Genomic DNA, 24,351 nt, shown 5'->3' with positions numbered 1-24,351 from the left:
TGGCTCCAACCCAACACAAACATTATTGTTGTTTCTGGATTATGTAGTTTAACAGAAAAGAAAGTCCTATCATTAAGTAACACCAACAAGATACACACTTGTGTCTTGTATTTAGTCTGTCCTACATACTCTACTAAGGCTCCAATTGACTTGAAAAATCAAAAAAACCCAGAATTACACAGCTCCCAAAAGCTTTCCTGAAAATAAATTTTTGCCATGTTCTGCCCCAGCAGTTAATTAAGACTTCTATTAAATGCTGACAGGAGCTTGATAATGTAATATGTTGCAGCAGGCTCTGTTCGTGGTGTTATAATTATGGCAGTAAAACAGTTTCCATTATAGCCTTTCTTTTCATAAGCTCATAACTTTTGAAAACATTCACTTTTCACGTTGAAATTTTTACATGCCTGGCCATTACCCAGTGGGGAATTTTTTTGGAAACTCTGAAAAAAAAAAAAAAAGCCATGTAGTCTTTTTTGAATTATGGGGGAGAAAATATGAGCTTTTTTCAGCTGGAATATAGGTGAAGAGGAAAAAGGTAATGACATGTTTTTTCTAAATAGATGGATAGTAGAAGCATGTGATACCTGATGCTTGCTTTGGAAATGGATAGGCTAGGCTTTGCAGAGTGCCTGGGGCATGTCCTATCCAAAAAAAAAAATTCTATCTCTGACTTAAAAGCCTTGATGAAGCCAATGACAGAGCCTCAAGAGAATCCAGCTGTCACCCATTAGAAGTGACTCTTGGTTGCAGGTTAAAAATAGAGGTTGATAATTAATAACTCTTTCCTCCTGGCAGCATTTTTGAGGCACTGACAGTATTTCTCATCTCTCCTGGGGAAGAGGAGTCAGTTCTGAAAAATTTTGTGAACTAGAAAACCAAAGGGTAAGATCTTTAAGGTCAATGAAAATATTTTTCTTTGATAATTTCAAGCTTCCTGTTTTGATAGGGTTTTTTTTTTTTTCCCTAGAAGCAGCTTAATTCTGAAGAGAGAAGACCTTTTCAACTAAAACCCTGGGATGTCACTGAAGGAAATGTAAAAGCCAAACATTTGGACAATTTGGAAACAGATTTGAAGGTTTTTTTCCAAGTTGAAATAACTGTCTGAACTACCCTTGCCTGCAAAACGTTAAATGGGCATTTTCCCACCACCCCTTCCCAAGCCCATTGCACAGGGAGTTTCCCAGCTGGCCTGTGTTAGTGGATAGATGCAGAGATGGGGCAAATGAGGTGGAGCCTCATTGGCAGGAGCAGCCTGAACCACTGTGAGACTTCACTGGACTCGTGATTTTAATTCTCCCAGGGCACAAGCCCTGTTTGGCTCCAGGATTTCATCCTCCTTCTCAGCCACCACCACCGTGGTCCCTCAGGAGGCACTTCAAAGGCATGTGGGTCCCACGGGACATTGAAGATACAGCTGACCTTCTATTACAGCCTTCAAAAGCATCTAGGATGATTAAGAGTCTACCTCCTGATGGGGCCTTTAACCACATGGAAGGTGAGATTTCAGCTCTTAAATTGTCTCTGTGCTTTTGAAATAGGGTTGTTGTCTTTGTTGGGGCTGGTTCTTCTTAGTTGCTGGCAGTGGTCAGGGAAGGACATGGGAGTGAGGTTAGGCAGGAGCACGGCTGGAGAGCGATGCCTTTCCAGCATCATGTCCCTTGGTGACACTGGGCTGTTTTCAGGCAGAGCTAAGAGAAACAGTGTCCTGGAGAAGGATGTAGAGGATGAATGGAGGCACAGACCTGCCCCTGAGAGGTGGCAAATGCACTTTGGCAACACGAATGACTGATAAATCAGAAGTAGACTGGCTACTCTCAACCCCCTTGTCTTCAGCAGTGGATCAAGGGATGTCTAACACTAAACACAGTAGTTATGCTTTTTTCCTCCTCTCCAAAGCAGGGCACTGGCTGCTCAACTTGGTCACGTGTTTATGTGTGGCTGCACATTCCCCACCCAGGGCTGCAGAGTTCCCAAAGGCCGGCTGGGTTTTCTGCAGCTCCTTTCCCAACCCGCCGCAGAAGAGACAACCGGGTAGGACTGTCTGCGTGGCACAGGGGTGGGTCTGCAGGCTGTGCTGCCCCACGTGAGAGGGACCAATGTCCTCCCCACAGTGCTGTGCACAGCCCCTGGCTGGCCTGGCTGCTTTCTTTGGCGTGGCAGGAGCTCTGCTTGGCTCTGGCAAAAGCTGTCTTGACACTGATGTAATCGAAATCCAGATATCACTGGAGGAGGCTTATCTCCAAACATGCCCAGCCCTGGAGCCAGCAGCCCCAGCACGAGCCCACTGCCCGAGGCAGCGCCAGGAGGGTTGTGTGGCTGGTGTTGAGTAAGTCAGCTCAAAATGATGGTGTGTAGGCATGCTGCCAAGACTTGGAAAGGAGATTAGGGATGGAAAAATTTGCCTTGACTGTCAGACCCAAGGGTCTTTACGGACCTGGAGCATTTGTCTTTAGATTTTGTTCCCTGGAGCGTTCCCAGAGGGCTTCCCTGTCAAGGTGGGGGTAGCAAGAGGGATGTGCGACCCAAGTCCTGCTCAAATACCCTCTCTGGGTTGGCTCCAGTGATTCCAAGGAGCCCCAAAGACAGAGGCAATGGAAAGCTTGTTCTAGGAAGCAGACTCAATTTGTATCCTTAATTGGAGCCAAGGGGGAATGTAGGCTTTCGAGTAGGATTGAGGCCAAATGTACATACCAGAAACAAAAGAGAAAAATTCTCCATTGATTTAAAAACAAAACAAAACAAAAAAACTTAAATGCTCAAAACTTGCTCATACTGAGTTGGACAAAAATGGGATGAGCAAAGAGGGATCAGAAGGTAGGAAATTATACCAGTACTGCACATGTTGAGAAACAGGTTTTAATCCATAGAGTGAGATGTTCAAAAGGTTTGTGAACACTATGAACACCTTTGGTAAAAAATACTGCAGTCGCGGTGTGATGGAAAGGAGCTGCAAAAGGAAGAATGTCAGAGAGGTTACATGAGGTTCAATCAAAAGTCTCTGGTGTCCATCCACAGGCAGCAGTGACTCCCTGGGGGTGGAGCATGTGGGATGGAGCGTGTGTGCTGTGATCTTTAGAGCCAAGGGTTGCACCTGGCCTGTAGTTTCCAGATAGTTCCCAACAGACCAGCCTTTTTTAAGTGTGAATCCGTTCCTCCTTCATCCCTCCATACCATCCTCTGGTATCAGATCCAGCAGGACCCTGTAGGAGGCAATCTCTGGATTTGTGTCACTGGCAGTGGCATGGTGCTGATTTTCAGCTCCTTACCCCAAATTTCCAGCAGGAGTGGAAGAAACTTCAACCAGTGCTGTTCTCAGTGGGTCCATGTCAGCAGTCTCTGCACTCCTGGGGGGTTTGTCACTGGGTGTTTCCCCTCATGGTGTCAGGCTGCTTGCAAGGAACTTTCTGGTTGTGTCTTGAGTATGTGCTGGTGCTGCACCTCGTGGTTGGGCTCAGACTTCCCTGCTCTTCCACTAACCTGCTCCATCCCACCCCAATTGTTTTTGCAGACTGCATCAATAATCGAATGTGCAGAGGCAGCAGGGCACGGATCTATGTCTGAGCCCTGCTCACATTCAGTACCCCGAGAGGGAAGAGAAGAAGTGGTGGGGGGAGGCTTTTATCCCCTTTTTAAAAGCAGGAACATGGGATGTGCATTAGGCTTTCTTCTTCAGAGAGTATTCCTGCCTTTCTCCTCTCGCAGCTGTCCCTGGACGCGCGCACCCCGCGCCCCTCCCCGCGCATTCCTGCACAAACCCCTTTTGTTCGCTGCCCTCAGCCAATATCCAGGCAGCAACAGCAGCCCAGATGTTCCCTATCAAACTCCGAGCCATGCCAACAAACTTTGGCACACATGAAAGTGCGCTGAGGAATGGGCCTCCGCAAATACCATTTCTTTTTTCCCCCCACCCCTCCATTCCTGTAAGTATTTTTAAATGTTAATGGCTTCCACGCCGGGACAGCCGGCGGGGGGCTGCCAAGCCGGGCTCGGGGGCGTCTGGCAAATTAGTGGTTCAGGTATCCCCGGCGCCTCGGCGGGGCTGTGCTGACCTTGAGCCCCTGCTCTGTTTTCCCCAGTGGCTTTCCAAGGCCGGGGCTGAGCCGGTGCTGCGTTCCCGTGGGCGATGCTGTTTGGAGGCAGTGACCCGCAGCCCAGCCCGCGGTGGGGAATGCAGGCAATGCCTTGTGGGGGATTTGCTGTGAGTCTGTTTTCTCCTCGCACTGTCAGGGCTGGTTTGTGACGACCTAGAAAAGCACAGTTCAAGATGCTGCGGGGGCTGAGTGGCCCCTTTAGGCTTGGCTTTGCCGCAGTCCCAGTGCTTGGCGGGTGCGGAAGTGAGTTGGGTTTTTGGCTGGTGTGGGATGTAGTTTTTCCTCATCTCTTTCTCAGCATCTTCCCTGCAGGCAATTCCTGCCGCTGTCATTCAGCTGTGAGCCCTGAGTCATGGTACAGATGGGGCCACTGTGCTGACCAGGAGCACTGTGGGCACCACAAGCTGACAGAGATGACCAGGAGGAGCAGGAGCTGAAGAACAGTCTGGCCAGGACTCACCTCTACAAACCAGAATCAAGCTGGCTTTGGCCATGGGCAGATGGGTGAGTGCACAAGTGAAAACCTTCCTCTGCCCACATGAGTAGAAAATCTACTAAGTAAAACACAATCCTGAGGCTGTGCATGGATATGTTTCAATGGAAGCACCCTAATGTTGCACCCTGATGTGTAGAGGTGGTTACAAGCTGCTGCAGGTGGGAGCTGCAACCCCTTTATGCTCCTGTGCAGGCTCAGCTCTGCCCTTTGCTGCAAATGTTTCTCCTCCCATCTCAAACAGCAGAGCCACATCCCACCTCTCCATCTCCACCACTGAATCTCAAGGGGTCAGTGCCAGATTTGGTGCCAACCACCCTAACTGTGGAGAGACAGCCTTGGAGAGGAGACAGCTGAACAAAGCAAAGGCCCTTTCTGGCAGAAGATCCATTCTCATCTAATTTAAACATTTGTTTCAGCACCAAGGCTCTTCAAAGACTGCCTGAACTCCTTTTTATCCACTATAATGGCAGCGATTTATTTTTTCACTCCTCTCTCACACTGAAAAGATTGAAGCATTTTTGCTCAAATTTAAAAAAAAAAAAAAATTCCTATCTGGATGAAGACCAGGGCTTGCAAAGTTTCCAGGGAGAGTGGTGAACTTCTCTTCCTGGCAGTGGGCTTATCTGAGATCATCTCCTTGAGGAGTATGCCAAGATTTCCACAAGAAGGGATGGCATGAGCCACTGTCTGCCTCCTCCTCTCAGCCAAATTCACTACAAGGTCCCAGGGGAGGGAGAACAGCTCGATTCCAGCCTGGAGTTGAATGGAGAGGAAGCAATGATTTCTGAGAGGTTCAGAGGAACAATCAGATATACACTCAATAGCCAGGAGTGCGGAAGGGAGAGGAAAGGGGTTTGCACAATCCAAGCACAGGAGACAGCTCTGGCTACAAGGACATGCTCTGATGGGCAGCAGTGAGCTCCTGTGGAGGGGCCTGACTGGGTGAACTGGACTGGATGAGGGCAGGAGCCATGTCCAGAGACATCCTCCCCATCCCCAGGCTTGTGCCTCTTGCACTGGTGACAAAGATCCTCAAAAGACAGTGTCAGCTGCACCCTCTGTATCCTTGTCCTGGCTGTGGACCTCGGAAAATAAATGCAACCTTTGAGAAAAGGTTAAGATAAAGAGGTGGTGGAAGAAAAATGGTCTGAGCTGATGAAAACCCCCTCTCTGGAGGGAGAGAGAGAGAAAGGGGAAAAAGACTGGTTAGTTTTTTTACAATGGATTTGCAGAGACTATTTCTAGAAAGTGGGAGAAATTGAGCTCCAGTCTCTGGTTCCTTTCATTAAGGAGGGAAGGCAGCACCACTGAATTTGCCATTAAAATAGTAGTAATAATTGTAATAAAAAACATAGCCCCTAGATTATCCTATTTTAAAATAAAATAAAATATAAAATCAAGAGGTAGCTGCCATTTCACATGTGGTCTGGTTTAAATCCTGGGAGCAACGTGGCCCCTGAGATCTAACCTGTCGGAGTAGATTCCTGCTGTGTTCAAAGGCAGTGGCAAACCCTTGAATTTGCTTTCAAACTTGGGCTGGGGATGGTAAGGTTTTTTTGAAGCCCTGAGCAAGTTGAGGAAGATCTCTTTTCATGATCAAGCAGTCTGTGGGAAAAATATATTGGTAGGCTTGCATGGAGGGAACAGTTTGGGATATGAGGCAAGTCTCTCTCCAGATGCTCTCTGGATTGTTTTGTGGCTTACGCAGAAAGTCTGCAATCTTTGGGGCTTCACATAAAACCTGGAGGACAAAGGTCTTTCCTGTAAGCACAGACAGAGTCAGATTCCCCAAATGAGGCCAATTTCAGCAGTTGATCTTCATTTAACACTCCCAAGCCAGATGAAAAATTGCAGACTGGATCTGACCATGTGTACTTCGGAGGGTTTTCTAGTTGCTGGTGCACAGGTGTTGCTCCAGGGAGGATGCAGACGTACCCTGACAGACACTGGCTCAATAATCCTGCTTTTCTGAGCTGGACAGTCCATATTGGATTCAAAGGCAATGCTGGCTTAGTCTCAAAACTCAGGATATCTGTTTGTCCTCCCCAGTTCATCTTCAGTTTCTCCGTTTGTGAGCGCATTGCTACACTGAGCACGTGGACACGGATTGCAGAGCCTTTTCTCCTGCTAGGAGAGGGATCTGGAAACAATTACAAGCTGCTCATGCTTAATCACTCGGGTAAATCTTAAATGCCTGTCTTAATATTTTGCAGGACTGAAGATGGCATCTGAATTTTTGTGGTGTGCAGGTTACACAGCAGAGCACGCAGACTTTGACAGTTTTGCTCTGTGCATGTTTCAGAGGTCCTGAGGACCCCACAGCTTCTATGAAATTCAGGTACAATTTCAAAGGAAAACTAAAATACAAAGGGGGAAAAAAAGACCCTAAAGTATTTGCCTGATATTTGTACAAATTGTCAGCTCAGTCATGTTCTTATGAACCTTTGCTGAACCTGACCATTTGTATCTCAAACTGAACAAGAAGAGAGTACTAAAAGAGTTTAAAATATAAAAATAAAAAATGAAATGCCCTGTGAAAATGAAGACAACCAAAATAACTCACAAATCCGGGCTGAAGTCAGTCAACGACAAGACAAAACAATAGAAGTCCTTCTTTTCTTCCTTAAATATTGAAATGTTTCCCTTCAGCATTTTCAGGCTGAAGCAGATTACTTTATTGAACATCATTTAGTTTAAAGCTTTCTTTTTTGTTTTCATTTTCAATGGATTTAAATTTAAAAGGAAGTGAGTTGTGTGTTTTTGCTTGACTTTTAAAAAAGATTAAATAGTCTCCAAGCAAACCAGAACATTTTGTTACTGGTCAAGCAAAATGTTTTTGGTTGACCCAAAATGAATTGAGATGTGCTCATTATATTAAGTCTTTCCTATTCAGCTCAGCTCCAGAATTTTCCACCACCAGAAGAAAACAGTCATCCTTGTTCTCACCTTCCTGCTGCAGCAGTAAAGGTCTAGTTTGGGTTGCTCCTGTTTTTAATCAGAGCTTGCTTTATTAACCTCTCCATTTACTCCAGGCTGAGGTCTGTGATATCGGTGTTTGTAGCCAGGGTGTGGTACAGATTGCTCTCCAGCTATCTCAGATACCTCACTAAGGAGCTGCTAAGCCTCCCTGGCCATCAGCCTGCTTATTTACAGGCTTTATAGCTATGGTTCAAGCCCTGCCAGTGACACCAACACTTGGAAATCATCATTAGTGTGTGGCCCTAGTAAGCCTGTGGGTGTCAGCTGGGTGTGCAGTCATGGCAGTATTCAAAAACTAAAGAAAACACTCTCCTCCCACAGAAACCACTGAAAAACAAATTCTACACAAACATTGTGAAAGGCAGCAACTGACTGGTGGGGAGGACCTTCCAAAGCCATGGAAGGAAGTTACCTACTAAAGCCTCTGTAAAAGCCAAGCACTCTAACTCAGCGATCCTTTGAAAGCCTCCTCCCAGATCCAGCCTCGGCGAGGAACCCTTCACTGACATCATCCATAAACAGGTGGGGGTTTATATCTCTTTTGTGTGTGCTTGTTACAGGGAGAAAGCATCGACATTTCATGAACTTTATTGCGTGAAAGACAACGTTTCATCTTAAAGACTTCCAAATTGTAGCAGGCGTTGTCTGTGGGGCGGCCAGTGGCCAGGGCTGCAGGTGGGAGCAGGTCATCCCTTGGAGCTCTCTGGGTGCTCTCTGAAGCACAGGCCCTCCAGACATGGGGCACCACAGGTGATGCTTGTTTCAGGGTGATGCTGGAGTGCTGCACCCAAAATTGGCCGTGCTGTGTCAGAGCTCCTGTTTATAGTGCTGAGTATAACCTGGCTGAACTTGGGCTCCCTTCACCTCTCAGGCAGCTGAGGGGATGCTGAGGTCCTAACCCTGCACATCTGTCTGTTGTAGCTTAAGTGTTTGCAGGATGGGGAGGGGAATTAAGATTATTTGTTTCCTACATACAGCTTGCTGGTCTCCAAATGGGTTCCTTGGTTGCTCTTTTTTATATTTCTTCTTTATATTTGTGTTACAGACACCCCCAGAGACCCTGAATGAGGAGGACATGGCTGTGCCCTGGACAAGGCTCCGTGGAGAAATATCTGGTATCTTACTGCAAGGATACAGGAAAGGTGAGAGGATGGCTTGGTTTGCAAATAGGTAGGTGTTGTCACACATCCTTCTTTGGCACTGAACACATGGCCTGACCTGCTGTCCCTTCAACCACCTGGGCTGAAAATGAGCCAAACCAGTGTGCACTGATTCCATGCTGTGCCTTCACACAAACAACAGCATTTCTGGGGTGCCCTGTGGGGATGCAGCAGGATGGGAGAAGTGTCCCACACCACTCCCTGAGGATCACCTGCATTTCACTTGCAGAAGGGAGTTATCTCAGCCCAGTGTGCTGTGTTGCAGTGGTGCAGAGGTGGGAAAGAGGAGAGGACAACATCCTCCAGCACGTGGCTTGTGTAGCTGGAAGGAGAGACATGAACTGGCTGGGCTCAGCTGTCACATTGGTGCTGACTGGCACTTTATGGTAGGAAAGTGATTTTCACATCATGTAATGCTCTACTGCAAATACATATTACAAGCAGTGCTGGCTCTTGGGTTTGGCAACCATCTGTCCCTCTGTCTTGCTGTGAAAAGACAAAGATTTCCCACAGAGACTCTTGCAGGGGTGGCAGGAGCTGCACAGCTGATGGCACTGAAAGTGGTGCAGCTGGTGGTGCAGATGTGTGTGCCCAAGGGGAGGGTGATGGGGCTGTGACAGCAGCAGGAAGAGGTGGGAATGGTTTGGGAAGTACCACTGTTGTGGGAACAAGGCTGGGAGAGGTGTCAGGAGCTGGCCAGTTCTCAGCTGGCAGCAGCACACCCCGAGGGATGTGGGTTGTCTCTAATGGGACAACATAAATGATGCAGCAGAGCAAGGTCAAAAATGTTGCTCAGCAGCCTGAACCCATGAGGAGTCTGGGAGCCTCCCCATCTCCTCTGGAGCCTGTGTGGGGATCCACACACCCGGAATCTCCAAAACATGCATCTTGCTGTCCCGGGGCTGCACTGACCTTTCCTCTGCCTTGCCCAGCAGATGTTTGTTGTTAAAAATACCTGAATGGAGACTCTGTGGTGGTCTTGAATCAATTCTCTCCACCTTTTGCTGCCCTGGCTCATCTCTAGCCTGAATCTCACTTTCCTCTTCACCTATCCACCACGGGCACTGAAAACACATTTCCCCTGTCTCTTTACAGCTGTGTTTTATATATTTAAAGGCTATTATCATATCTTCTCCCCCACACTTCTCTCTCATCCAGACTAAACAACCTCAGCTCATTCTCTTGAGCGTGTAACAACAATAAGTTTGTTTGATGAAAACTCAATTTGTTTAGTGCAGTGGTTCTAATCACCCAAGTTATGCCAAAGATAACAAACATTTAGCAAATTTCTCTTCAAATCTTTAATTTTATCAACTGTTTTGACAGTTAGATTACAATTTTTACACAAAGAGTTAGAATGAAAGCAATTGCTTTCTAGTTTTTCTGTATAAACATTTGAATTATGACTTTCACATTAGGCAATGCAATTAAAAGCATTATAGAACTGTCATGAAGTATTTAACTTGGGGTTATAAAAAGTATTATTTTAATTATGTTTAAAAACTATTTAGAAAGTATCTTTTTAAAGTAATTAGCTACAACAATATTTCTTTAGCTATACGAAAACATGTATCAATAATTACTCATTTCCACTTCTTTCACTGCTCAGCTCTGGTTTTCCCAACCAAAATGGTAAATTTATAATCTTCAGGATATTTCTGGTAGTAATGAAGTTCTGGGTTTTTTTAATTTTACCAGCTTTTTTTTTCAGGTGCTTTTGATTAGTGAGCTTTTAATCCTGTTTAAGATTTTTTTCATGCAAATAATTTAGGATGAGGAGTTACTACAGAATATTTTTGTCTGTGTGGAAAAATGAGGTGAGAAAGACTCCAAAAATGTCAGTAGGAATGTTAATTGTTTGGGTTTTTTTTTTTAAAGAAAACATTTATATTGCACGCTGAGCTTTCTGCCAGTTCAGATGTGATTTTCTGAAAGCCTAACTCATCTTAAAGGAAAAGCTCAAAAGCTGAAACAAGAAAACATGAGGTGGGAGCCTTAAAAGCCGAGATGTTTGTAGGCTCAGTTTCAAAGCAAACATATCACTGTAAGGAGATGTCCTGGACAAACATGCTGCTCTCCCCACCCAGCTCTGCTGGTCACCAGCCCTGTGTGGTGTGGGGTCCCTGTGGGAACACCTCACCCCAGTTTGGCCGCTGACAGCCCCAGGTACCCTTGGGAAGGGAAAAGCAGTATCTGCAGGTCTGGATGGGGAATTTGCAGCCTGCTGGAGTCCATGGCAAAAATCAGACAATTTCTGCAGCCCTGTTCTATCTTCCTGTTCCATCCCCCTGGCTGCAGTGGGACTTCGGTCCAGCCCCACAGGTGCCATGGACAGCCCTGAGAGAGATCTGCTGGGAGCACTGCTAGGACGTATCCCCACTTTCCCTGGGACCTGAGGAGCAAAATTTTAAAGTAAAACAGCTGTGAGTTCAAACCACAGCCTTAGACCAGGGGTCAGGGCTTTACCCCTAAGGTCTCTGTGAAAGGTAGCTCAGAGGAAGCAAAGCCACAGACTTAAACTTGCTGTGTAAGTCTGCCTCTTCACTAGAAAATGTGTACAGAGCCACAAATCAAAAGATGTTGAAAACCTTTGGTTTATATGGTTTAAAAAGCAGGTTTCTGATGTAGGTTTTTTCACTCAATACCTCTTTATGTAAGTGGATTTTTGTTTCCTTCTATGAAATTCTTACAAACCAAAAGACTGCCTTGGTCCCAGAAATGACAGTGCTGACTTAATCCCACTTACCAGGCAGTTAAAGGGAACAGAAACTGAGGAGAAGGAATAGTGTGGGGTTTTTTTTAATTCAGTTTTTTCACCTTACTCCAGAATGAGAATAATTCATTTTACAGCAGAAACACTGCTTCCATTAGATGTACCTGCATTTTTGCATGACTCCTCAAACCAGCCCATTGCAGGAGGGACAGTAACTGCAGGATAACACTGGGGTTACATTCTTGAAGTGTTTCTGGGGTTTGCATCACTGGTACAGTGCTCACACAGTGCTATGGCTCATCTGGACATGGTGGTTCTTCCCAAGCCAGCCTGTGTTATGATCTGGTAAAAGATGGTATAACATTGGCACAAGATCAAGTGGATGGATACAGTTTGGATGGATACAATAGATACAAGTTTAATAGTACAAGTTAGAAAGGAGGACTAAATTGATTTAGGAATTTTGGGCTGTGTTATTTTCACAATGTTTTATCCTCATGTCTCTTTAATTAGATGTCAGAGTCCTTGGAAGCTCATGATAGGGTCTGAAACACAAGCAGAAAGGAAACTTCCCTATACAAGTCTCACATTACAGCTCAATCCTCTCCTGGGAAAATGTTGCTTTGTGTGTTAGTGTGACAGCACGCAGAGCAGTGCAAGAATCGAGTTAAAAATATATTATCTAAGTTGGGGAGCCCCTTGATGGAAGAGCTTATTTGGCTCTTAAAACTCCCCAAAATTTTCAGTATGAAACCGATGCAAATTGAAGTTATGTCCTGGTACAAATTGCATCTGTCCCGGGTTGAAATGTCATCTGAGGTCTGACCCTGAGGTCTGACCTGGGGAGCCCAATTTGCCAGCCTGTGATGACATTTCCATGCTGATTTGGGAACTGCAAGAGAAGAGATGTTTCTGTGATCTGTTGGTGCTCCCTGCTTCTGGAATCAGCAGACTCCAGGCCAATTAGACCATGAGAAAACGGATGTAGCAGTCATGGAGGTCTCCAGGTCTGTTAGTGAGGGAGCAGCTCTTGAAGCACAAAAAGATACAGGACTCAAATCCAGCCCCAGATGTAACAGGAAAGTTTGTGTTGTTCCTGGGGATATTGATCAAGGAGATGGGAAAGTTTTCTGTTTTCTCTTCTTGCCTTTTCAGCCTGCATTTTAGCAAAATTTGCTTGGAAAACACTTTATTCCTAGGTGGCAAATGTTCAGTGCCATGTTCTGCTCACAGGACTTTAAACAGTCAGAGAACACGGTCAGCCTGCGTTTTCTAAACCTGCTGTTGGTAAATGCTCCATGAAATGACTTCACTGGGCTGTAATTGTTCCTGGAGCAAGCTGGCCCAAAGGCCAGCAATTAAACCTTTGGCCGATGTTAGCATGGATTGCTGCTTTGCCTATGGCATTCTAGTTAACAACTCTAAACTCTTTATACTTTTTCTATAAAACACGTGGGAGCTCTGTGCCTGGAATATCTGTGGCAGTAAAGTGAACATGGTGCTTCACTTCTGTTCATAGCACTAAAACTTGGAAGAGAAGAAAGAGTCGAAGTTTCAAGAAATATGTGTTTGTACTTCATGAAGCACATTCAGTTGATATCTGTGGGTTTGGTGCAGCCCCTTACTGTGATTTAGAGATCAGAACAGGTTTAGATTCATGACTCTTATATGGGCATCTAAAAGGGAATTAGGTGCCCACACCTTGTTGTAAGCCAACCCTTGCTGGGCTGGCCAACACTGTTCCATTGTAAAATTCAAGCTGACACCTGGTTATGCCATCTGGACTCCCTGGAGCCTGAGAGTGTTTGAGTCAAAGTTGGATCATGGCTCTCATTCAGATCTCTCCTGTGCTCAGTCAGGTTTCCCAGAGGAAATTGTAATCCTGTCTGAAGGGCCACTCAGCATCCCTCTGCCCCAGACTCATCCAGGAAGGACTTCCTGGACGAGATCACCATGCTCTCCTCCTCCGCTGGATGCCTGCAACGCTTCTGTATGGCATCAAGGCCTCCAGCTGAGCTGCAGGTAAACAAGGGTGGCACTTGTGTTCTCCAAAGGCACTCTCACTGGGCCAAATCCCATCAGAAACACTTAATGCCTGCCAGTTCAGCACCGTCCCCCCTGTCAGGGGCTGGTATTTATGGGATGTGTTAGTCATGCAGGAGCTGCTGGAAGTGCTGCCGCGGTAAATTGCAGTGTCATCCATGGCCATCAAGTTATGGGCTTGCTTGGGGAGCTCCAGAGCTTGACTAATCCCTTACAGATTGGAGTCAGGGAGGGATGTGGTCCCTGGAAATGTCCCTGTTTTACTGCTGCTGATGTATTATTGAAGCCCCCAGGCCCCTGGGCTGCTGCAGCTAAGCTGGGGGCTCGTGCCTTTGTGCTCGCAGTGGGAGGGGAGCTCATCCACAGGGCCTCTGACAGGATTAAAGCAGCCACAGGAGTTTGGGAGGGAAGGGAAAAGGCTTCTTTTCGAGGATACTGAGGGATACTGCTGTTCGTTGTGGGATCTTTTCAGTTTATACCTAAGGATGGGAGCCTGTATGTGCAACCTTGTGCACAGTGGTCAGAGCAGACTTTCAGAAACATCAGTGTGGGCAAAATAATACTTTTCCTTGCTGGCCTTCCAGTACTTAAAGGCAGCTTATGAGAAAAGAGAGAACAACTTTTTACATGGGCAGATTGTGACAGGGCAAGGGGGAATGGTTTTAAGTGAAAAGAGATTTAGATTAGATATTAGGAAAAAATTCTTCCCTATGGGGGTGGTGAGGTCCTGGCACAGGTTGCCCAGAGAAGCTGTGGATGCCCCATCCCTGGAAGTGTCCAAGGCCAGGTTGGACAGGGCTTGGAGCAACCTGGGCTAGTGGAAGGTGTCCCTGCCCATGGCAGGGGGTGGAATGAGATGAGCTTTGATTTCCCTTCCAGCCCCCAAAGCACTCTGGGATTCCATGATTTCCTCACAGTGGTGTCACTGGAACTTTAACTACACTCACTGGAGCAGGATCTCTCCTGCTCTTATTTACATTAATTACAGATTATAAATGACCGGGGCGGTGTGTCTGGAGAGTGTAATGCTCCTTGAAGTTTGCTTTATTCGGGTGCGGCTTCCCCTGTCCATTTAAACCTCATTAGCCCTGTTCGGTAACAGGTCGGATTCGATCATCTCAGAGGTCTTTTCCAACCTAGTTGATTCCGCGCTTCTTTACGGCACTGTGTTCTCAGGAGCACCGGGGCTGTGCCCAGGGCAGCTTTCCCCGGAGCACGGACGACCCGCATCCCCTCGCGGCCCTCCCCTTCTCTCTCCCCCGCCACTAACGCCGCCATCTTGCCCGCCCCGCCCCCGCGGCGGCGGCGCGAGGCCCCCGGCCGGGCTGTCCGCGGCGTTCGCCGGCGGCGGCGGCGGGGCAGCCCCGGCCCTGCGCGGCGGGAGGAGGGAGCGCCATGGCCGAGGCCTGGGCCGGCTTCTCGCAGGAGGAGCTGCGGCGGCTGCGGGGGCAGCGCCCAGGTACGCACCGGGCACCGGGGGGCGGCGGCGCGGGGGAGCCCCCCGGGCCTCGGCACCCCCGCAGCTGTACGTGCCTCCCTTCGCCCCTCAGCGCCCCGTGCCCTCGGCCCCTCCATCCGCACCTTATTCGTTTCCTCAGCCCCTCCATCTACACCTCCTTCCGACCCCTCAGTTCAGCTGGTCTATCCCCCCATCAAACGCCTGCGCAGCCCCTCGGCCCCTCCTGTCCAGCCCCATCTCTCACCCCTCCCCTCATCCTGCCCCTCTCTCTGTCCCCCCACAACCCTTCGGTCGCGTTTCCAGACTCTCCAGGCTCTTCCACATCCTGCTTCCACATCCCTGCCCACTGCCCCATTCGTGTTCCCAGCCTCCTCTTTGCCTACGTGTCACCTCGTTCTTCCCCGTTCTCCGGTTTATGTCCTCGATTTGCCCACCAGGCTGCATGGGACCCTTCCTCAGCCCCAGATCTGCCTCTCCATGATTATCCCAAGAGTTGCCTGTCTCCTATCGTTCCTCCTTTAGTCCTGCAGTCCAGGCCCCTTATTCCTCCCTCTCCTCATTTAGGAATGCTCATATCCTTTAAAACTCCAGATCCTTACGCTAGCAAAACATTTCCAGCTTGCTGGGTTTTCCCCCACATAGGCTTTCCATGGCACTCTAGTTGTCTCATCCTTGTGTTGGTTGTGCAGCAGTTGCTTGTCCAGAAAAACTCATTCACAGGTTCTTTGACAATGAGATGTGTTTTTAATCCCGTTTCTCCCTCTCCTCTGATAGAGCTGTTCGAGCCCTCGGAGCAACAGCAGCAGCAGCAGCCGCCTCGCCCCCACACCGGGAACAAGCCTCGGAAGCAATTGCAGCGGGAAAAAGCCCTCCAGCAGCAATGCCAGAGGCTGGGACTGCAGGGTGGGGCAGCCCCTGTCACTCCGGAGCAGTTGCTCTCTGCACCAAAGCACAAGCCCTGTCACCCTCAGCAGACGGTGCCAACACCTCGTCCTCCTCCTGCTGGAGATCAAAGGCAAAGTGACAGCCAGGATCAGCAGGAGGAGGTGACACCTTGCAATGGCAGGGACAGTGCCCAGCCCCACCCTGCACAGCCCAGCACCCAAGTGGAGAGAAAGAAAGTGGAATTGTTAGTAAGTCAGTAAAATCCTGGGGTGGGGGATATTGCTCTGCGTTGATTCATTCTTTCATTGTGAAGTAACGTGAACTTTTCTGTGTCTAATTGGAAGGTTTGAGAGATCAAATCATTCCCTCTCCTGTGAGGAAGGACTGAGAGAATTGGGATTGTTCAGCCTGGAAAAGAGAAGGCTTTGGGGTGACCTAATTGTGACCTGAAGGGAGCCCACAAGAAAGATAGAGAGGCTATTTACAAGAGCATGTAGTGACAGGACAAGGGGGAAGGGCATCCCATTGACAGAGAGTAGGGGTAGATTAGATAATAGGAAAAAAATCTTCCCTATGAGGACAGCGAGGCACTGGCACAGGTTGCCCAGAGAAGCTGTGGATGCCCCATACCTGGAAGTGTTCAAGGCCAGGTTGGTCAGGGCTTGGAGCAGCCTGGTCTAGTGGAAGGTGGTGGAATGTGATGATCTTTAAGGTCCCTTCCAACCCAAACCATTCTGTGATTCTATGACCATATTAGATTGCTCTGCATTGGAGCTTTGGTTTTAATCTCTAGTTGGGTTAAACCTGATTGAGGACCAAATTCTGCAGTGTACTCTATGCAGAGATGCACTGTGCTGTTTTCAGATAATTTCTTGTGGCAGTGGCTCTGCTCATCATAAAGTGCCTGAGATGTCTTAATGGTTTATGAAGGCTGGCCTCCAAACTTCCATGCATCATTTGTATTCCCCAAGCAGGGATCAGCAGCTTTCTGGGTGTGGTGAGCCAGACACTGTTCAGCTCCTTTTTGGTGGGGAAAACACCTGGAGCTTTGCAGAGACGTTTTTCACGCTGTGGGAGCAAATGACATTTTGCTGCAACAGCCACCTCCTGGATCTGCTGGATTCATCTCAGCCTGGGCACTTGAATCTACATCTTACTGCAAATATTTCTCTACATGAGTTTTTAGGGATAGGGTGATGAGAAATCTGAAGAGATGTTCTTGTGCAGAAGTGATTGTTAGTAGCTGAGTTACTTGGCTATTTTTAAGCTGAGGGTTCTTCAGAGAGGGCATGAAGAACACAATGGAGTGGGAAAGCAGCAAAGCAGTTTTTTGTTTCTCCTGAATCCTGCCCAGCTGTGTTGTCCCCCCTCACCTGATCCCATCCTCTGGGGCTGCTTGTATCTCTTAGTAGATGTAGCTAGGAAAGGGAATCAATATTCTTTCCCTGGTGGTAAAAGTGAATTCTTGTTCTTCCTTGTTGCTGATTTTCATTATGACTTTTATCAGCCTTTCATTTTTATCAGTTTAATTATTTGGGGGCTGTATTGTAAAGCAGGCCTGTGAAAGAATCTGTTTTATGCAAAAAAACATTTCCAAAAAAGAGGCTGTGTTGGCAGACTGAAGAGATGCCAACTTGTAGCAGTCAGTAAGAAACTTGAAACTGCTTCTACCTAGCGGGGAAGCACATCCTTTAAATGAAAAATTCCATCCATTTCTGAAAAAGTGCTCCATGCTCTTTCTTCCAGCAAAGCTGAATTAACCAGCAGCTTATCTGGTTGTGCAGATTTTTGTTATGATCAGCAGATTTCATCTGAAAATGTTTTTATTGCTCTGAGTGACTTTCTTGCAGGTGATGCTTCTTTCCTTAGAACCGAAGCCTGTTTATTGTTCCTTTGACATTTTTAGAGTTTACTCCAGGAAATATGATGATGAATATTTGTGTTATTTGGAGAACAGGAAGAGAAATGAACTTTCTGTTAATTTTGATCTTCTTTTCCATGAGCAGGCAGGAGAAATCCCGATGGGAAATCCTCCAGCAAGAGCAGCGGCTGATAGAGGAGAAGAATAAGCGCAAGAAGGCTCTGCTGGCCAGAGCTATTGCTGAGAGGTAACGGGCTGTGCTGCATGGGCTGAGCACGGGCAAGGGGTTACTTTTCATCTGCAGATCTTGATTTAAATGTCACTTTTTTTCTCCTCTCTGTGCTCAGTGTGTGCTGCTCCAGAAGTAAGCAGCTGTGAGCGACATCTCCCTTTGATGACAAGTGCTGGCTAAGAAGTTGTGACTAAGCTTTTCACACTTCCAAAGCTGCAGCTCTGTGTGCAGATGGAAAAGTTATTACACAACTCAAGAATTAGCTGAAGTCCTTGAATTTGTTAGTGACATCATGTTTGGAAGTTGGGATGCTCAGATGCATATCCCTGTTCTGTTCCTGAATTGGTTTTGCTGGATTTAAAGAAAGTTCATTTGATTCCTAAATTATGATGAGAAACTGTTTGAGCTTTTGACTCTTATGAGTATGTGAAGAGTATTGAAAAGAGAAGATTATCAACTTTAATTTGAAGAAGATACCATTGTACCCCTGGCTGATTAGAAATTATAGCACATGGTCTCATTTGTTGGCTCTTGCTCTTCAGGGGACCAGACTTTAAGGCATTGTATAGTGATATAGTTTAAGACTACACAGAAGACAAGGTTTGTAGGGAAGGATGTTGGAACAGCTCATAGCACTGGATCAAGGAAAGTGATGTGAAGCTTTCAGGCTTGCAGTGCTCTCCCAGACGTGTTGTGTTCTGCCCATCAGAGCCCTTGGGTAGCACAAGTGAACACAGCCCATACTGTGTAGAAGATTCTCTTTAAAGTTCTGAAAATGGTGTTTTCCTTTGCCAGGCAGAGAGAAAACACGAGTGCATTTGTTCTGAGTCACTGTAGGACAGCAAACATGGGTGTGACCACCAGGCTGGGTTCTTCCTCCTGGAAACAAAGCCTGAGGAGAGAGAGGAGGACATGGAAAGTGATACCTAGGGAGTTACATCTGATATTCAAAGTCCTTCCTCGGGCTTTCAGCAATACCACAGGTGTCTTTCCCCTCCATGTGCATCAGCTGGTCTAATGAGAGATGCTGTCACTGCCTGCACAACTAGTCTTGGTTTCAGATACCTACTTTGGGTGTAAAGCAGTGGCTGGGAAGTGTGGATTTGCTGGTGATGATGAGAGTCCCTCAGCTTGCTTGGGAGTGAAATCCATCAAAGTTTGCTGCCCTTAGCAACATATAGTTTTCAGGACGAGGGAATGAATAGGCTGAGTTGAAAAAGGTTACATAAGGCTTGATTGAAATCCTTTGTGTCTGATGTAAAACTTTCCATTCACTTCATTGGGATTTGGCTGGGCCTTTTGGGAATAATTTTGCAAAATGGAAATCAAGCTTAGGTTAGGTGACTTTTTGGCCCCTACTAACTGGGCTTCTTTGAAAGGGGATATTTGCAGGGCTAAATGCCCTTCCCCCTCTCACTTCCCCCCCAAGCCATTTCCTGTTTCCTTACACTGGGAACTACTTAGATACAGCAGCTTCTTGTGTGTTTCCACAGTGAAGAAACACAATCCATTTTAGGCCCTTTGATTATAGTCATTACATAATTTTGCCGTAGTCCTTTAATAGCAGGCATTTTAGATCCCTGTGGATACTGAAAAAGATCAAAAACCCTAAACCATAAAGGGGAAACCTTCTGAATAGATCCTAAAGAAGTTGGTTGCTCTGCAAATGAAATGGGGCCTGGTATGTCAAGAAGAGAGGCTTGAAAAGAGGGAGAAAAAAAAGCACATCTTCCTTTTGCAGATCCAAAAGAACTCAAGCTGAAGCAGTGAAACTAAAAAGGATTCAGAAGGAGCTGCAAGCTCTGGATGACTTGGTGTCTGCTGACATTGGCATCCTGAGGAACCGCATTGATCAGGCCAGCCTGGAATACTCCTATGCCCGGTAAGTGACAGACAGGGAGGAGGGAACAGGGAACAGGGAATAGCTCTGCCTGAGAGCAGGGAGAAAATGCTGTTTCCTGTCACCAAAGCAGTAATGAAGCTATGTCATTGTAATAACGTGTAGTTAAAGCAGTCACAGTCTGGGGGGCTTTCAAATCTTGAGGTAAAAGCATGCTTTTTATTTCCTAATTTTTCCCTTGGAGTCTGGAAACCGAAGCAGGTTTTCTGACTGCAGTGTGCTGTCACGAGACATAAGTAGTGCCTTAACTGTGCAGTTGTCCATAAGCCCTGCTTTATTGTTTCAAGGTTGTTTATTTCTTCTCAGGGGGAAAGAGGTTTTTTCTTGAAAAGTCCTAAAATGAAAGTCCTTTCCAGGCAAACTTGCTTGTTGATGACAGCTCTGGTCCTTTTGGAATCAATGGGACCAATTAAGCTTAAAACATTATACTACTGCTGAAGTGCTTTTGGAACTAGGACCAAAAACTGAAGGAAAAAGCAAGCTTTCACCCTTCACAACGTGCCTTTAATCACTCTGGTTCTGATGAGTTCCTTAAATGCAAGAAATTAATTGGAACACCCCATTAGTTGTGGGTAAGCCACAACATCAGTAGATAAACATCAGGATGTTTGTGCAGCCGTTTCATAAAACAGAAATGTTTGGTTGCGGTTTTGAGTTCACAATTCAATGTGTTAAATGTGCATTTCTCCTTTTGACTTTTGCTATACATTGACCACAGGCCAATAAACATGATAATTAGTCTTTAAAAAAATAGCAGTGGTAGCTAAAAAAAATGAAAATTTCTTTAGTGTAATTATAAGTTAAAATATCTAAGATTAACTGTAGTCAGAGTGGCTGATTGCATATGAATACAGAATTTAATGTCCTGAAGTGGAAAAACATTTCAGTGTTTCTAAAACCATTACATGCTCCTGCAAATCTCATACCCAAGTTTTGTAATAATGTGTCTGTTTGAAATGCTTACTGGCAAAAGAGCACAGAACATGAAGGGCTCTGACATTTGGAAAGCAGTTTTTGATGACAAGAACAAAAGGAGATGCTGGTAGGACAAGTGGATAAAATTTATCAAATTCTTAATGACTTTCATGAACTTTTGTTTTTTTTTGTTTCACAGTCTTTTTGTGAGGGAGGGACTTGGAAATGCAAGTTAGATACTTCCAGTGCTGTAGTTTTCATGTATTATGAGCCAAAGCCGATTTACTTCTAAATGGTGTCTTTTAAAGCAAATTTTTAGTTCTTGCCTTATGTTTTAGGGCTAAAACAAAAATCGCTTCAGTGGGTCAAAAAGTGCAATTTTAAATAGTCCTGAGCACATACATAGTTAGGGACATTGGCCAATCGCTGTGGAATTGAATTTTCATAAATACGACGTGAATAATATGTGTGAATTCAGCCCAAAGGTTTAACTGTGCAGATGTTCCCAGCATAGTATTATTAGTTTTTCCATTTCAGGTGTCTGACCTAAAGAAATCTTGACTTTCTTGAGAGGCAAATGTAAATGGGCATCTTCTGCCCACTGCAGACACAGCCTTTACATCTGAGTCAAAGTTTTGTGATGATTATATAAAAGAACATATTTGGGAATGCTTTTCTATGTCTTGTTTCCTTCTGTTTCACTAAGCAAAGGATCCTGTCTTTCTGTTGCTTTATAAAACAGCTGGGTGCTTTATTCAACCACCTTACTTACATTAGTTTTGTAAGTGCTCTGTAAGGTGCATCGTGTAGCCATGCTGCAAAAACCTTTTCCTGATGAGCAAGATTGCACCTATTTGTTAATTAGAATGAATACACAGATTTACTGATGCAGTGGAAGAAGCATCACTAATGCAGACACCAACCATTAAAGTGCTGGATATTCTCTGTGTGTTAACCTCGATAAATATTTAGAATATTTCCTTTTTGCTATTATTTGTCGTGACAGGAAGTGCAAATTGGCAGGAGGTGAGTGTCAGGGGGATGCTTGCAATAAAATTCTACATCTGTCGCCACGCAGAAATTGTGATCACTTTTGATGTCACATCCTGTGTCAGTCTGTGCTGCTCCTGATTTTCTGAACATCTCTATGGGTGACCGGAAGAGTACACTATCCAAATGTCCATATGTATCCATGCTGTGCTCCTTTGAGCATCTGTATCTGTCGGGGCGTGGTTGGGTTAGAAGACCCCAAACTGCTGTGCAGTGTTTCGGTTCACTGGGTGGGTGTTCATTACAAGTGTGAAAACTGCAATTTCTGATGGTTTCTTTCTGCTGCTAGTGATGCATCCCTTCAAACAGGCAGCAAAAATGTGTGTTTGTGATTCAGTCTATAGATTTCAGATGAGCAAGTTAACTCTTGGAGTACACAGCAGCAGAGCCTGGAGTGTCCAGAGGAGTTTTGATCAATTCACACTTATTTTCTTCCCCTTTGCTAACGTAGCGGCACGTCGTGAACAGCTGGCATAATGCACGTTGCATTTCAGGGATGCTTGAAGTGTCTGTCTGTGTGTCAGGCTGTGGAGTGCTTTGAGAATTAACCCACTAGAAATGGTGCTGATTTTGCAGGAAGCGGTATGAAAAGGCGGAGTCGGAGTACGTGGCAGCCAAGCTGGACCTCCAGCACAAGACGGAGCTTAAGGAGCACCTCACGGAGCACCTGTGCACCATCATCCAGCAGAACGAGCTCCGCAAGGCCAGGAAGCTGGAGGAGTTAATGCAGCAGCTGGATGTGGAGGCAGATGAGGAAAATCTGGAACTCGAGATCGAGGTGGAGCGGATGCTGCAGCAGCAGGAGGCAGAAGCAGGGAGACAAGGCAGCCAGTCACACAGTCACGCTGGGACGGCGAAGGAGAACCCCACTCCCGGTGGTACAGGGCGGGAGGGCGAGCGTGCCAACCATACTGACCATACTGCTGCTTCTCCTGCTGTTTCTGAGCAGTCTCAAAACTCCGGGACCAAATCCCTCTCCAGTGTGGACAGACAAACTCAAGCAGCAGATGTGACTTCAGAAAGCTCCTCAGCTTGTTCTGCTACATGACTGCTGGATGCAGATGAGCCAGTGGTTATGGATGATGTACTCTCTGCAGGCCTGTAGGTTATATCTGGGCTTGGGCAGTACCAGTCACATGCACTTCATTTCCCTTTTCCTTTAATATTGTTTTCAAATTTTAAAGGTGCTTTTTTTTTCACAAGACTCTCATTTGGGGTTGCCATCTGTCATTGTCTTTCCTGGTTTGTGTTCATGTTCTAATGCCCAGCTCTTCATGGGCTTTTATACCTTCCTGAAACAGGACATTTGCATGTGAACGGTAGGGTTTTTCCAAAGATTTTCAGCCTGTTGGTGTCACAGATACCTGTTCTGAGCAGGGTGCAAGGGATAGATATCTACAGAAGAAAATGCCCCTTGATCTGCTTCAGAATGCATTCTGTCCCCTAACATCTGCAATAGAATGTTTTTCTTCCTTTGTATCCATAAGGGATTAGTTTTCAACGGTTTCTACTGCTGTGAAACCCAAGTGCTTGCTTTAATTGCCTTTGTAGATGATACTCTTTCCTCATGGAAAGGAAATTTGCATACTGAGGCAAATTGCAAAGTCAGTTGTAATACCTCATATTTATCACTTTGCCTATTCCTTTCAGATAATGCTGAATCATTACCAAGCTGTACATGGATAGATCTGTCAGCTATGCTTTAACAAAAATGATGGGTACAGTTTAAGACCCTACAGAATGTAGAAGTAGAAACACACAAAAGAGAGTGTGTTACATTTAAAGCTTCCATTGCAAACATTTTCTCTGTTGTAGTTGCCTTGGAGTGCCAATAATTAGCCAGGGATCTTACAGTAAATAATCTCCACTATATATTGGAAATGAACCTATTTTTGTATGACATTCAATGCATTTTCTTGCCGGAAAAGCAGGTTTGTACCCCACAAGAAGTTCAGCTGGTTCACTCTGTTGAAAGGCTTTAAAGAGCTATTCCAGGTGGAGAAAGCCTCAGGAATTAGAAGAGGACGTAGGAAAATCTCCCATAGACTGATTGCAGCTGCAAACCGTGGGGAGTTGAGCTCACAGTTATCCGCTTTGTAACATGGAAGTGTGGGAATGGTTCCTGGAATACCTGACCTGAACGTGTCGGTCAGAGTTTATGAATGAGTTGCTGAATGACGCCACCGAGTATATAAATGGGACACTGATTGTCTCTATGGCTTTAACAGTGGAAAAACATGTCACTACATTTCATTTTTATTCTATTAATAAATCAGTGCATCTTGTACGCAGTGTGTTTACTGTCGGTTGTGATATCTGAGACTAATACGTGTATCCAAGACTGTTTTTCCACAGGAGGTGATAAATGGCAGAATCAGATACGTCCTTTGGCAACTCTCCGCTGTGTGAAAGTAAAACCTCAAAAAAGGCTGTTCCAAAACATGGAAATGTAGGAAGCAAAGACATGGCAGGATACGGCTTGGCAGGAGTCTCTTCAGCTAACTGGCCCAGGGCAGCAGTGGAAAATCTCTCCTGGTGCCTCCCATACACAGGAGAAAGTGGAA

At 46.0% G+C, this 24,351-nt stretch overlaps 1 protein-coding gene across 6 annotated transcripts in view; it reads left to right on the top strand.

Annotated features, from left to right (window-relative positions):
- Positions 1–24,074, top strand: part of GORAB (golgin, RAB6 interacting) — an 86,093-nt gene extending 62,019 nt beyond the window's left edge. For 2 of the 6 annotated variants that reach the window (XM_032696862.1, XM_032696864.1), the window contains 9 exons: positions 971–1,498; positions 1,903–2,034; positions 4,407–4,598; positions 7,891–8,091; positions 8,615–8,711; positions 15,719–16,073; positions 17,836–17,937; positions 19,664–19,804; positions 22,364–24,074. In XM_032696862.1, coding sequence (XP_032552753.1) covers positions 8,645–8,711; positions 15,719–16,073; positions 17,836–17,937; positions 19,664–19,804; positions 22,364–22,835 — 1,137 coding nt within the window. In that variant the 5' untranslated portion in view covers positions 971–1,498; positions 1,903–2,034; positions 4,407–4,598; positions 7,891–8,091; positions 8,615–8,644 and the 3' untranslated portion in view covers positions 22,836–24,074. Of the gene's footprint in view, positions 1–970; positions 1,499–1,902; positions 2,035–4,406; positions 4,599–6,749; positions 6,770–7,890; positions 8,092–8,614; positions 8,712–14,854; positions 14,945–15,718; positions 16,074–17,835; positions 17,938–19,663; positions 19,809–22,363 lie in introns of those variants that run through there. The other 4 variants (XM_032696863.1, XM_032696865.1, XM_032696866.1 and 1 more) reach the window with 4 other exon arrangements.
- The last annotated feature ends 277 nt before the right edge of the window (positions 24,075–24,351 follow it).

Source organism: Chiroxiphia lanceolata, chromosome 9, assembly GCF_009829145.1.
Source record: "Chiroxiphia lanceolata isolate bChiLan1 chromosome 9, bChiLan1.pri, whole genome shotgun sequence".
NCBI classification, from domain to species: Eukaryota; Metazoa; Chordata; class Aves; order Passeriformes; family Pipridae; genus Chiroxiphia; species Chiroxiphia lanceolata.
Note: the sequence above shows the minus strand (reverse complement) of the source record. Positions and strands in the feature narration are given on the sequence as shown.